The 15234-nt window shown below is 40.1% G+C and overlaps 1 protein-coding gene across 1 annotated transcript; it reads right to left on the bottom strand.

Moving 5' to 3' along the window:
• Positions 1-6556: 6556 nt before the first annotated feature.
• LOC132301102 (uncharacterized) lies at positions 6557-7576 on the bottom strand. The gene is made up of 2 exons (XM_059798384.1): positions 7231-7576; positions 6557-7179 (listed from the first exon to the last, which is right to left on the bottom strand). Exons 1-2 carry the CDS (start codon positions 7574-7576, stop codon positions 6557-6559), a joined length of 969 nt encoding a protein of 322 aa, XP_059654367.1.
• Between the last annotated feature and the right edge of the window lie 7658 nt (positions 7577-15234).

Below are 15234 nucleotides of genomic sequence, written 5' to 3'. Positions count from 1 at the left end.
TAAATCCCCAAAAATATACAAAAGACTAGGTCTAAGAAGCAAACTTAGGGGCTAACTCTAGCCCCAAGTAGATGTTTAGCCACTCATTGAAGTAGTCATCCAACCCTCAAGGGCTATCTCCATGGCAGGAATGATCTCCTTCTTGATGGAAACCCTAAATGAATGGAAGAACTTCCAAATGGTGTAAAGCTCTCTAATCTCTAGCCTCCTCTCCAAGATTTCTAAGATTGTATCTTGTTCTCTATGATTGTATATGTGTAAAATGACTCAAAATCCTTATATAGGTAGCTCAAGTGTCACACCCAAGGGTTTGGACTCGTGCACTAGGGCCCTTTCAATGATTGCACCACGAGCCATCTTTTAATGAGCTGAACTCTGTTTTATTTCAGACTTGAGGAGGTTCGATCGATTGAATTTTGATGAGATCGATCAAATTGTGGCTAGATCTATCGAAGTATGGCCAGATCAATCAATCCTTGGCGCCGCCTTTTTGGAATACGATAAATCTCTGAGATATTTTGGGATATTTTGGGAAAAAGACAAAAGTGGTAGGTGGGGATAAGATCAAAGAAGTTTGATAGATCGAAAGAATAGTGAGATCGATCGAAGATGGAAATTCTTGAGGATAAGGATAAAGGGTTTGATCCATCTTGATGAGGCTGGATCGATCATTGTGAGATCGATCGAAGATTGGTCAGATCGATCGAAGCTTGCTATTTTCCACCACTTTGCATCTTTTTGCTCCTTTCTTCAATTCAGCTTGAGATAGCTTGTTTTAAGCTCTAATTTGACTGAATTGACTTATTTTGGGGATAAGCGTCTGAAAAGGGCAATAACATGAAATTAGTCTAAGATGGGAAAATAAGGTAGATAAATGTTTTAGAATACTCAAGCTTAAGGGGTTTAAATGCGCACTTTTCAGCGCTTATCACACCCCCAAACTTAAATATTGCTAGTCCCTAGCAATGAACTACAAAGTAAAGGAATGAAATGAACAACTATACAACTATGAACTAGAAAGCAATAAATGGATAATGCCACTTTCGTAGGAAACACGATTGCATTTAGCATATGCAACAAGCCTTTTAAACCCCTAGGTTACCCCTAGTGGATGAGTGAAGTCTCGTGAGGGTTTTCAGAAATGATACCCACAAACATTAAGCTCATTCTCACAAAAGAGGAACCAATATTCCAAACAAGCATTGGGAGAAAACTACCTTAAGTATGCAATTTTTCAACCATTTCCAAGCAATCTCCTAAAATCTCAACATCAAGCAAGCAAGTATGGTCCTCCACACATCAAGAAAATGATTATGCAAATCAAAACAACTCTAGAATCCTTTTTAAGTGAACCGGCATCAAATATGTTGCTATCTAAGCTAACTAAAGAAATGATCACATCCTTACCCTCAAACTAGCATACAAATCTAGTACCGATCATCAAGACAAAGAATGGACCTTTTATTAAAGCTTTATTCAACTAGGTGCGCTTAATCTTTTCATTCATTTTGTCTTTTTATTTATTTATTTATTTTTTATCTATCCCTAAGGATCAAAGATGGAAGCATAGTGCAATGTGTTGATCTATTAAGCTTTCTAGCGATCCATGAGGTCGAGCGTTAGATCAATGACTCCCAAATCAGACGACTTTAGGGCACTAGGTGTTGAAACACCCCTAAGGACTTATAAGCTTAAATCAACTAGGCTACAAAGCAAAATAACCTTTATTTAATCATTTCCCACTTCTCACCTTTTGGGAGAAGTTCTCACTTTTTTATTACTTTTGCAATTTTTTTTTTTTTTTTTTTTTTTTTTTTTTTTTTTTTTTTTTTAATTAAGTTCAATTTTTAACTTAAAGTTTGGGCCCTCCACCTTTCGGCGCGAGAAATTCAGTGCTTGATGAGGTTAGAATCCCGGCTACTCAATGAAAAGGGTTTGTTATCCATTTTTATCAAGATGAAAGCTTTCAATGCACTACTAGCTCAATTGGGATATAACCAATTCAATAGTCAACAAAACATGTACCCCACAAATGAATGCTAGTGTGCGCCTGTGCTAGTGCAAAATATTAAAGTGAATCTCAAAACAATCACAAAATCAGGATGATATGGACCACAAATGCAAGCATGATATCAATCTTTCGAAAAATTTACTCCTAAATGGCATCCATAAGGCATACAAGGAGTATTGGACTCTCAAGTCAAGCAATTTTTAAATTTTAAAGCAATATAGTCCTTAAAAGATCAAAATCGTAGCTAGTCATAGACCAATTATAGAAAATCCCTCAAATACACAAGTCATGCTCAAAATTTTGAATTGAAAACAAACACTGCAAATAACACCTATTACCCCCAAACTTAAATGGCGCAGTGTCCTTAATGTGCAAAGAGAACAAAAGAATGAGTTAACCAGTGCAGCTAAGGCAAAGAATGGCCGAGACATAAATATCCGAAGTGGGTGATATAACTCCCTCAAACTTGGGATTGACTGTGGTCCTGAAAAGATGGCACTGGGAGAAAAGCTGATCAGATAACAAAGGGGATAATAACAGTGCACAGTAGACATGCAAATGTAAATGGGATAATAAATGAACTAAGGAGGGAGGAATAAGGATGGTCCTGAAAATTTTTGGGCAGCACTCTCTCACTGAAGTCATTGGGATGCACCTGATAATAGAGTCAACCACAAATAGATATATCAATATAATAACTAGACATCCAAAAATATCATGCATAGGATAAAGAAAATAAGAACTGTATAAGCTACAACACTATTACGACCCAAAATATACCCAAAATAATAATAATAAAATCTATAAAAATTTTGGCATGACCTCCGCAGAAAAGTCCCTCTACAACCTGTTGAAATACAAAAATAAATGCAACGGCCTCACTAAGCCTTAAATCTAACCTACTCTATCCCAACACACAATACAGATATTATATTACATTCCCAAAATGGTTACATACATACAAAAGTCCCGTTCCTCCATCTCATCTAAATAAGGGACACACTTTAGTTACATCAATTTACAGTCCAAAAATGTAGTTAGAATTTAAAAGTTCATAGCTTACAACATTATACTAATTAAACTAAAGTCTTACAAGATAGTTAATGTTACATTTACAAAATATTAGGGTTCTAATACAAAAGATAGCAAAAATAAAATAGATCCCCAAGCTCATTTAAACTTGTGGTGGATCGTCGTTCGCCACCTCTTTTCCATATCCTGAAATGTTAAAAATAATGGGGTGAGCATAAGCTCAGTAGGAAGTGTCTAAGACACACTTCTTAGGTCCCTGTGAATCCATAAACTGGATAGATAAAAAGTGAACGGGATCATGGCATAGGGAAACACACATTCTCAACCACAATAACAAGTATGTAACAAATATCAACCAACCACAATTTTACCACGATGTCATGAAGTGCAATTTTATGCAAATATCACTCTCCCATTTCCGAAACAATTCCGTTTCAAGAACCAAACCGTTAGTGTAATCCGACCCAAGGCACCTCTAAGGCGTCACGGAAGGAAGGTTGGTTAACTATCCACGATCACAAGGCACCTCCAAGGCGTCGCATCCGGCCTAGTTAACTCAACTACATTCCCTTCTATACTACACCAACATATCGGACCACTAGGCGCCTCCTAGGCGTCCGGTTTTAGCAAGACTTTTAGAAAATATTTTCCCCAAAATAATTTCGTTTGTTCTAAAAAAAATATTTTTCCCCCTTTTTCTTTCCCAATGAATGCATGAATGTGTGTGTTTCAATTTATCAATTCAACTATAGGTTTTCACACATTCCATTTACATCATCATTACAATTCAATAAGAATTTCTAAACATTCATTTATTTTATTTTTTTATAACCATAGCAACTATTTCTTTTCAAGACAATAAATAAATAATCATAGAACACACAACATCTCAAACATTAAGCATGCTCATTTATCGCAATGAAAATAGACATATATATGAACTCAAATAACTCATGGAACACATTTATCATTTTAATTACACATAACTACAACAACAACAAGCTAGGTAATAAAAATTTAGCATGCTTAGGATCAAATTTAAGGGGAAAAATTCACAAAAGACTAAGAAATTGTAGATTAGAACACCCCTACCTCAAAGGATAGCGGTCGTCTCTGTCCATCTGCATAACTCTTTTATTAGCTTTGAGCTGTAAGCAATCTCTGCCTGATCAGCTTAATCTTCTCGGTAGTCTTAAGTACAATGTCGGGTCCTACGGCGGCTGTCTCGCCTACCTCAGTCCAACAGACAGGAGACCTACAAGGTTTACCATACAACGCCTCAAATGGAGCCTTCTGAATACTCGTCTGATAACTGTTGTTGTAGGCAAACTCAATAAGTGGAAGGTGATCCTCCCAACTACCACCCAAGTCAAGTACACAGACCCGAAGAATATCCTCTAAGATTTGGATGGTACGCTCCGATTGGCCATCCGTCTGCGGATGAAATGCTGTACTAAGGTGCAACACGGAGCCAAACACTGCTTGAAGTCCTTCCTAGAACTTCGAGGTGAACTTGGCATCCCTATGTGAAACAATAGCCACTGGAATTCCGTGCAATCTTATAATGTTTTTCACATAGAGCACAGCAAGCGCCTCTGCGTCATCTGTTGCCTTAAGAGGCAAAAAGTGAGTGGTCTTGGTCAATCTATCAATAATGACTCATACGGCTTCATTTCCCCTCCGTGACCTAGGAAGACCTGTAACAAAATCCATTGTAATCTCTTCCCATTTCCACTACGCTACCGGTAATGTCTGCAATAAACCAGCTGGTCTCTGGTGCTCGGCCTTCACCTATTGAAAAGTAGGGCACTTAGCCATAAACTGTGCAATGTCCTTCTTCATTCCATTCCACCAATACTGGCGTCTCAGATTATGCTCCATTTTGGTACCACTAGAATGAACTGCAAAGTGGGAAGTATGAAACTCCCATAAGACGTCCTCACTATAAACTGTAAGAATAACCAACAAACCCCTAAACCGTAAACCTTCATTTGCATGTAAGGTCCAATCCTTTATGGTCTCGCCACTGGAGATTAAAGTGTAAATGACATCCAAATCTGAATTCTGTCTCTGTGACTCAATCACCAGTCTAATAAAAGTGGGTTGAGTCACGAGACTAAACAAGAATGCTGACTCACTGCCATCATCATCATCATCAAAATAATACAATCCCATTTCAGCCAAATCTTCCAGCATCTTCCATTTCTGAATGGCTAAACTAGCTAAAGTCCTATGAGATTTCTGGCTTAAAGCACCAGCTACCACATTTGGCTTACCTGGATGATACTACAAATCAAAGTTGTAGTCTTCCAAAAACTCAACCCATCACCTCTGTCTGTTGTTCAAGTCCTTTTGGGAGAAAAGGTACTTGAGACTCTTGTGGTCTGAGAACACCTCAAATCTCTCACCATACAAATAGTGTCTCCAAAACTTCAAGGCAAACACAACTACCACTAGCTCCAAATCATGAGTAGGGTAGTTAAGCTTGTGAGTCTTTAACTGTCGAGACCCATAAGCCACTACTCTACCATCCTGCATCAGTACATAACCCAAACCATCACGTGAGGTGTCACAATAGATCGCATAACCCATGCCACGCTCGGGTATCACCAACACTGGAGCCGTAGTCAACCTTATTTTCAACTCTTGAAAGGATGACTCACAGGCCTTATTCCATGCAAACTTGATCCATTTCTGGGTCAATCTGGTCATGTGAGCTGCTAAACGGGAAAGAATGCTTCACAAATCTCCGATAATAGCCCGCTAGGCCAAGGAAACTCTATTTCTTAAAGACATTCTTGGGTTGCTCCCAATTCAGAATTGCCTCTATCTTTGAAGGATCAACTGAAACCCCACCTTCTGAGACAGCATGTTCCAAAAATTTCACCTCTTGTAGCTAAAACTCACACTTTCATATTTGGCGTACAAACGGTGCTCCCGTAGAATCTACAACACTATACTCAAATAGACCTCGTGCCCCTCCCAAGTCCGTGAATACATAAGAATTTCATCCACGAAAACTACCACAAACTGATCCAACTAATCGTGGAAGACACGGTTCATTAGATCCATGAATGCTGCTGGTGCGTTAGTCAGACCAAAGGGTATGACAAGAAACTCATAATGTCCATACCACGTACGGAAAGCGATCTTTGGAATATCCTCCTCTCTAACCCGCAACTGATAATAACCTGACCTCAAGTCAATCTTTGAAAAATAACTGGCTCCTCTTAACTGATCAAATAAATCATCTATCCTTAGCAAGGGATACTTATTCTTGATGGTGGCATGATTCAACTTTCGGTAATCAATGCACAACCTCAAAGAACCATCTCTCTTTTTAGCGAACAAGACCGGTGCACCCCATGGTGACACACTCGGCCGGATAAAGCCTTTCATCCTCAAATCATCAAGTTGCTTCTTCAATTCCTCTAATTCAATCGGTGCCATATGATATGGTGCCATAAAAATTGGCACTGTACCAGGCATCAAATCAATAGCAAATTCCACCTCTCAGTGTGGAGGTAACTCAGTCAAGTCCTTCGGAAACATATCTAGAAAATTGCGCACAACCGCTGGATAATCAACCCCATAAAACTCAACTTCATCATCGGTGAGAAGACTAGCCAAGAAGAATGTCTGCCGATCCCAACCCCTAACACCATAAAATGAATGAGTGAAAGGATCGCACTGATCTCCCACAAAACAGAAATAATCCCCATCCGGGGTACACACTGAAACTCTGCTCCTTAAAAAATCAATAACAGCTCTGAAGGACGACAACCAGTCCATCCCAAGAATGACGTCAAATCCCGTCATCTCGAGAAGGATGAGATCGAACTCAAAAACACGTCCGGCAATCGTGATGGAACAACTCCTACAAACTCTACCAAGAATGACTGAATCCCCAATAGGTGTGTCAACATAGAACGGTCTGTCTAACTGACTGACCTCCAAACCCAATGCCCGTGCAAATGATAAAACAATGAATGAATAAAAAGCACCGGAATCAAACAATACACATGCCCAAGAATGGGACACAAGAAACATACCCTTGACAAATGAAGGACTGGATGGTGGCTCGGCTGGAGTGAGTGCAAACACGCGACCCTGGGTCCTATGCCCCTGAGAACCGCCTGCTTGATAACCAGACTACTGAGTGGGTGCACTCGAAGAAGCTCCCCTACCAGGCCGAGAACTCTGGGTTGACATAGGTGGTTGAGATGGCTGAGGTGGTGGTAGCGGTCGAAACCCTAACTGAACTGTGGCAGACTGCATCTGCCTCTGTTGTGAACCTCCACCTCTGCCCAAACCATTGCCCCGCTGTGGACAATATTTCACCCTATGGCCCTGGTGGCCACACCCGAAACATCCACCAGATGCCACCTGAATCTGAGTACACTGAGACTTGTGATGCCCTGACTGCCCATACTTGAAACAAATCACTTGAGCTACCTGAGCCTGAGTGCATTGGGACTTATAATGTCCCTGCTCGCATCTGAAACAAGTAACATTAGGTCTAGAAGACCCCATGGACACTGAAGATGTGGGTGCGGATCGACTGGCTACTGTCCCCTGAACCCTGACTGCTCATGCTTCTACTTCTTACTTGATTGTCCCTCAGAGAAAGCACTCATACCCCTATTGTGCTTGCAGGACTCCCTGATGCCTTACTATCCATGCTTTCAGCCTCAACCATTAAGGCCTTTTGCACTGCTTTTGCATACTCTGTAGGTTCTGAAGCAGCTACAATTGGCCTGATGATAAGATCAAGGCCATCAACAAATTTCTCTATCTTTCCTTCCTCATCATTAGCAATCCCTAGTGCAAACCTCAAAAGTGATGTAAACTTGTTTTCATACTCTATAACTGTCATGTTTCCTTGCTTCAACCCATCAAATTCCTTCTTTAGTTCCCTCCGCTTAGGCGCCGGAAAGTACTTCTCATAGTACAATTTCTTAAAAGTATCATATGTCATAATATCTAAATCATGCGTGTGTGAAACAGTCTTCCAACATATCTCAGCATCACCAATAAAATTGTAAGTCGCCAATGTGATCTTCAACTTGTCTATTGCCAAATTCATGGCATTAATATGCTTCTCCACTCTATCCATGAACATATCCGTAATAAGCGGATCTGGGCCTCCCTCAAATAGAGTTGGCATCAATTTCACAAACTTTGCAATGTGGTAAAGAGGATCATCTAACTCATTTGTCTTTGGAGGTGGTGGTGGTGGTGGTGGCACAAACTGTGATGATGACGCACCTGCCGGTCGATATGCATCAAAAAGAGCAGCCTGAATGGCTTACCTCAACTGCTGCCTATTTATCTGAAAAGGTGGATCAATAGTCCCCCTCGCTTGTCCCCCTCTTGGTGGGACCAAATCACACAACAAAATATCTTCCTCAACTTGTTCCTGATCCCTTTCCACGGGATTAGAGCTAGAACTTTCCCCAGGATCTCTTCGTGTTGCCATGACGCTATAAGAAAAAGGAAATGGATCAATAATGATGACACTTAAATACGCACGAGAACGGAGTCCTCACACGAATGACTTGACAAGAATGGAAACACATAAGCACCTTCCATACTCCCAAAATAGCCAACTAATGATAAACACAATCATGCTAATAATATACAACAACACTAAGCACTTAGCACGTAATCATATAAGCAATTAAACAATTAAGCGTGCCTTTCAAATAATTAAGCACCTTAACATATAAGCATATAAGTATGCAATCACGTAAGCAATTAAGTAAGTAAGCAAATAATGAAACTCCCCATGCAATCCTAGGTAGGCCTTTACTCGTCGTCCTAATGGTATTCGAACCATTACTCTGATACCAAATTTGTAACGACCCAAAATAATAAAAATAAAATCTATAAAAATTTCGGCATGACCTCCGTAGAAAAGTCCCTCTACAACCTGTTGAAATACAAAAATAAATGCAAGGGCCTCACTGGGCCTTAAATCTAACCTATTCTATCCCAACGCACAATACAGATATTATATTACATTCCCAAAATGGTTACATACATATAAAAGTCCCGTTCCTCCATCTCATCTAAACAAGGGACACACTTTCATTTCATCAATTTACAGTCCAAAAATGTAGTTAGAATTTAAAAGTTCATAGCTTACAACATTATACTAATTAAACTAAAGTCTCACAAGATAGTTAATATTACATTTACAAAATATAAGGGTTCTAATACAAAAGATAGCAAAAATAAAATAGATCTCCAAGCTCGTTTAAACTTGTGGTGGATCGTCGTCTGCCACCTCTTTTCCATATCCTGAAAGTGTTAAAAATAATGGTGTAAGCATAAGCTCAGTAGGAAGTGTCTAAGACACACTTCTTAAGTCCCCGTGAATCCATACAATGAATAGATAAAAAGTAAACGGGATCATGGTATAGGGAAACACACATTCTCAACCACAATAACAAATATGTAACAAATATCAACCAATCACAATTTTTCCACGATGTCATGAAGTGCAATGTTATGCAAATATCACTCTCCCATTTCAGAAACAATTCCGTTTTAACAACCAAACCGTTAGTGTAATCCGACCTAAGGCACCTCTAAGGCGTCACGGAAGGAAGGTTGGTTAACTATCCACGACCACAAGGCACCTCCAAGGCGTCACATCCAGCCTAGTTAACTTAACTACATTCCCTTCTAGACTACACCAACATCATGGACCACTAGGCGCCTCCTAGGCGTCCGGTTTTCGCAAGACTTTTAGAAAATATTTTTCTCAAAATAATTTCGTTTGTTCTAAAAAAAATATTTTTCCCCCTTTCTCTTTCCCAATGAATGCATGAATGTGTGTGTTTCAATTTATCAATTCAACTATAGGTTTTCACACATTCCAGTTACATCATCATCACAATTCAATAAGAATTTCTAAACATTCATTTATTTAATTAATTTATTTATTTATAACCATAGCAACTATTTCTTTTCAAGACAATAAATAAATAATAAATAATCATAGAACATACAATATCTCAAACATTAAGCATGCTCATTTATCGCAATGAAAATAGACATATATATGAACTCAAATAACTCATGGAACACATTTATCATTTTAATTACACATAACTACAACAACAACAAGCTAGGTAATAAAAATTTAGCATGTTTAGGATCAAATTTAAAGGGAAAAATTCACAAAAGGCCAAGAAATTGTAAATTAGAACACCCATACCTCAAAGGATAGCGGTCGTCTCCCCCTATCTGCATAACTCTTCTGTCGGCTTTGAGCTGTAAGTAATCTCTTCTGCCTGATTAGCTTAATCTTCTCGGTAGTCTCAAGTATAATGTCGGGTCCTAAGGTGGCTGTCTTGCCCACCTCAGTCCAACAGACAGGAGACCTACAAGGTCTACCATACAACACCTCAAATGGAGCCATATGAATACTCGTCTGATAACTGTTGTTGTAGGCAAACTCAATAAGTGGAAGGTGATCCTCCCAACTACCACCCAAGTTAAGTACACAGGCCCGAAGCATATCCTCCAAGATTTGGATGGTACGCTCTGACTGGCCATCTGTCTGCGGATGGAATGCCGTACTAAGGTGCAACGCTAAGCCAAACGCTACTTGAAGTCCTTCCCAGAACTTTGAGGTGAACTTGGCATCCCTATCTGAAACAATAGCCACAGGAACTCCGTGCAATCTTACAATCTCTTTCACATAAAGCACACCAAGCGCTTCTGCGTCATCTGTTGCCTTAAGAGGTAAAAAGTGAGTGGTCTTGGTCAATCTATCAATAACGACCCATACGGCTTCATTTCCCCTCCGTGACCTAGGAAGACCTGTCACAAAATCCATTGCAATCTCCTCCCATTTCCACTGCGCTACTGGTAATGGCTGCAATAAACCAGGTCTCTGGTGCTCGGCTTTCACCTGCTGATAGGTAAGGCACTTAGCCATAAACTGTGCAACGTCCTTCTTCATTCCATTCCCCCAATACTGACGTCTCATATTGTGATACATTTTGGTACCACCTGGATGAACTACAAAGCGGGAAGTATGAAACTCCTGTAAGACGTCCTCACGACAAACTGTAGGAACAATCAACAAACCCCTAAACCGTAGACCTCCATATGCATGTAAGGTCCAAACCTTCACGGTCTCGCCACTGCAGATCAAAGTGTAAATGGCATCCAAATCTGAATCCTGTCTCTGTGACTCAATCACCCGTCTAACAAAAGTGGGTTGAGCCACGACACTAAACAAGAATGCTGACTCACTACCGTCATCATCATCATCAAAACAATACAATCCCATTTCAGCCAAATCTTCCAGCATCTTCCATTTCAGAATGGCTAAACTAGCCAAAGTCCCATGAGATTTCCTGCTTAAAGCATCAGCTACCACATTTGCCTTACTCGGATGATACTGCAAATCAAAATTGTAGTCTTCCAAAAACTCAACCCATTGCATCTGTCTGTTGTTCAAGTCCTTTTGGGAGAAAAGGTACTTGAGACTCTTATGGTCTGAGAACACCTCAAACTTTTAGTCATACAATTAGTGTCCCTAACACATTAAAGCAAACACAACTGCCGCTAGCTCCAAGTCATGAGTATAGTAGTTAAGCTCGTGAGTCTTCAACTATCGAGACCCATAAGCCACTGCTCTACCATCCTGCATCAGTACACAACCCAAACCATCACGTAAGGTGTCATAATAGATCGCATAACCCATGCCACGCTCGGGTATCACCAACACTGGAGCCGTAGTCAACCTTGTTTTCAACTCTTTAAAGGATGACTCACAGACCTTATTCTATGCAAACTTAATCCCTTTTCGGGTCAATCTGGTCATATGAGCTGCTAAACGAGAAAAAATCCTTCACAAATCTCCGATAATAGCCCGCTAGGCCAAGGAAACTCTGGATCTCAAAGACATTCTTGGGTTGCTCCCAATTCAGAACTACCTCTATCTTTGAAGGATCAACTGAAACCCCACCTTCTGAGACAACATGTCCCAAAAATTTCACCTCTAGTAGCCAAAACTCACATTTTCATATTTGGCGTACAAACGGTGCTCCCGTAGAATCTGCAACACTGTACTCAAATGGACCTTGTGCCCCTCCCGAGTCCGTGAATACACAAGAATGTCATCCACGAAAACTATCACAAACTGATCCAAGTAATCATGGAAGACACGGTTCATTAGATCCATGAATGTCGTTGGTGCGTTAGTCAGACCAAAGGGTATGACAAGAAACTTATAATGTCCATACCGCATACGAAAAGCGATCTTTGGAATATCCTCTTCTCTAACCTGCAACTGATAATAACCTAACCTCAAGTCAATCTTCGAAAAACAACTGGCTCCTCTTAACTAATCAAACAAATCATCTATCCTTGGTAAGGGATAATTCTTCTTGAAGGTGGCATGATTCAACTTTCGGTAATCAATGCACAACCTCAAAGTCTTTCTTTTTAGCGAACAAGACCGGTGCACCCCACGGTGACACACTCGGCCGGATAAAGCCTTTCATCCTCAAATCATCAAGTTGCTTCTTCAATTATTCTAATTCAATCAGTGCCATACGATACGGTGCCATAGAAATTGGCGCGGTACCAGGCATCAAATAAATAGCAAATTCCACCTCTCGGTGTGGAGGTAACTCAGTCAAGTCCTCCGGAAACACATCCAAAAAATTACGTACAATCGCTGGATAATCAACCCCATAAAACTCAAAGTCATCATCGGCGAGAAGACTAGCCAAAAAGAATGTCTGCCGATCCCGACCCCTAACACCATAAAATGAATAAGTGAGAGAATCGCACTGATCTCCCACAAAACAGAAACAATCCCCATCTGGGGTACACACTAAAACTTTGCTCCTGAAACAATCAATAACAGCTCTGAAGGATGACAACCAGTTCATCCCAAGAATGACGTCAAATCCTGTCATCTCGAGAAGGATGAGATCGAACTCAAAAACACGTCCGGCAATCATGATGGAACAACTCCTACAAACTCTACCAAGAATGACTGAATCCCCAATAGGTGTGTCAAAATAGAGCGGTTTATCTAACTGACTGACCTCCAAACCCAATGCCAATGCAAATGATGAAGCAATGAATGAATAAGAAGCACCAGAATCAAACAATAAACGTGCCCAAGAATGGGATACAAGGAACATACCCCTGACAACTGAAGGACTGGATAGTGGCTCGGCTGGAGTGAGTGCAAACACGCGACCCTGGGTCCTCTGTCTTTGAGAACCGCCTGTGACAACCCTGGTTTTTAGGCCAGCGTGTCCTGTGATGAACCGTAAGGATGATCCAATAACAGATCCGAATGCGGAAGTGAAAATAGAAAATAAGACTCTAAGAAGTCAAAGTGACCTTCCATGAGGTCGTGGACTCAACAAGAACTGATGCGGAAGTAAAAGATCAAAAATATGACAAATAAGCCCCTAGGGGCAAAATAGTCATTTTTAAAAATTGTAGATTCTGGTGCCACCGAGCACACCGCTGGAAGGACAACGAAAAACTAATCAAAATGAACTCAAGAATCGCATAATTCGGAGTTCGGACGAAGTAGAAATGGCATGACGAAGAAAAATGAGCACTTAAGACAAAAAGGGTAAACTGGTAATTATCCAAGAAGAACTAGGTGCAACCGAGCACACCGTTGGAAAGACAGCGAAAAATTAGTCAAGTTTTAAAAAAAAAATTCACTTGAATCGAATTCCGGACGAAGGAGAAAAGCCCAAAAGAAGAATTGATGTCGCGGCGGCCCGATGAAGGGGCCATGACAGCCCCCATGCGTGCCCATGTGCACACCCATGCACGTCGCGCGCGCGCGCTGGGCGCACACACAACTGCCAGCAGCCCAAAAGCTGCAATGTGTTTTTTTTTTTAAAAAAAAAAAAAAAAAAAAACAGAATAGAGGCTGAATTTGGAGGCCAAGATGATTTTTTTTGCAAAAACACAAAGAAGAAACCCCCTTCAAAATTGAGTTTTCTACATGACTCGTGAGAGAATTCAAAAACAAAAGCAATGTAGAATGCCAAAAATGCCCCTCCATGAAATCTGGTCATGGAGGTCCAAAAAGCTGCTAAATTGAAAAACTGAAAGCCGAACTTCGTAAGCGATTTTCGATATTAAAACGACATTTCCTGGAAAAACATGGAAAAGAAACCCCTCCTAAAATCATGTTTTCTATTCAACCATATTGAAAGAAGAAAATAAAACCACAGTGAAAAGTCTATAATTCCCCTAGATTAGAATATGCAAAAAAAGTTCGAAATGAATTCACAAGAGGCTCAAATCACAAAGGATGAGGTTTTACCTGGAAACAACCATGCACGCAAACGTAAGTTACCTATTCGGACATGTTACAATGGTCCACGACTTAAAAATAGCACCGATGCAAAATCCAACCCCCCAACGGGCAAAAAGGCAAAAATGGAACTTGGAATGAAAACTCGGAATCCAAAAATACAAAACGGGGTCAAATGACCGTTTGGCCCTTGGCCACACTTCAAACATGATTTATAAGACCCTATGAAAGAATGAAAACGGAATTCCCACACTCGATGCAACTATGGTGAACCAATGACTTGCGATTTTTCAAGGTTTTCATAGCATTTCAAGAAATCAAAAGATACATAGGATACAATATACATGTCATTGGCTTCTGGCCTCATCTCATACATGTCAAATACATTGTAAAAAGTGTACTTATGTACACATTACATACATGGAATCAAAGAATACAAGTTTTACATATAAGTCTACAAAATGACATTTCATGCTAACATTTGCATGAAATGGAAACTTGAAAGCTACACAACATCCAAGGAATGCTAAGCATCATGAACCAAGTGTTCGTACCTGAAATATGCCCTAGTAACGTAGGGTGAGCAACATAAAGCTACTCGTAGGAGATGAGCATGCATCGACCTAGCATTTTACAATTTTATCACCTTAAGGTGAAACATATCAAAGGGGCTCATGCCACCTAACGTCTATGTCAAAGTGAGACTCAGGGCGCATCCTAAGCTATCATGGAGCATAAGCAACAAGAATCATGATACATATACATATATGAAACAAGTCAAGTTTGGGATAATCCAAAGAACATGATAAGAAAGATACTTGAATACAGATCAACATGACAAGTTTACCATTTTCCATAAATCATATTA

The sequence above is a fragment of the Cornus florida genome, unplaced genomic scaffold (genome assembly GCF_030987335.1).
Source record: "Cornus florida cultivar Cherokee Brave unplaced genomic scaffold, ASM3098733v1 CherokeeBrave_3.0.0_Hap2_Chr03, whole genome shotgun sequence".
Taxonomy (NCBI): Eukaryota; Viridiplantae; Streptophyta; class Magnoliopsida; order Cornales; family Cornaceae; genus Cornus; species Cornus florida.
Note: the sequence above shows the minus strand (reverse complement) of the source record. Positions and strands in the feature narration are given on the sequence as shown.

Bases quoted from the DNA above. Each gene is read 5' to 3' on its own strand.
- LOC132301102 (XM_059798384.1), bottom strand. From the start codon at position 7,576: ATGGGGTCTTCTAGACCTAATGTTACTTGTTTCAGATGCGAGCAGGGA. The intron at 7,180-7,230 runs GTAGGGGAGCTT...GTTATCAAGCAG, and splicing joins AACCCAGAGTTCTCGGCCTG to GCGGTTCTCAGGGGCATAGG.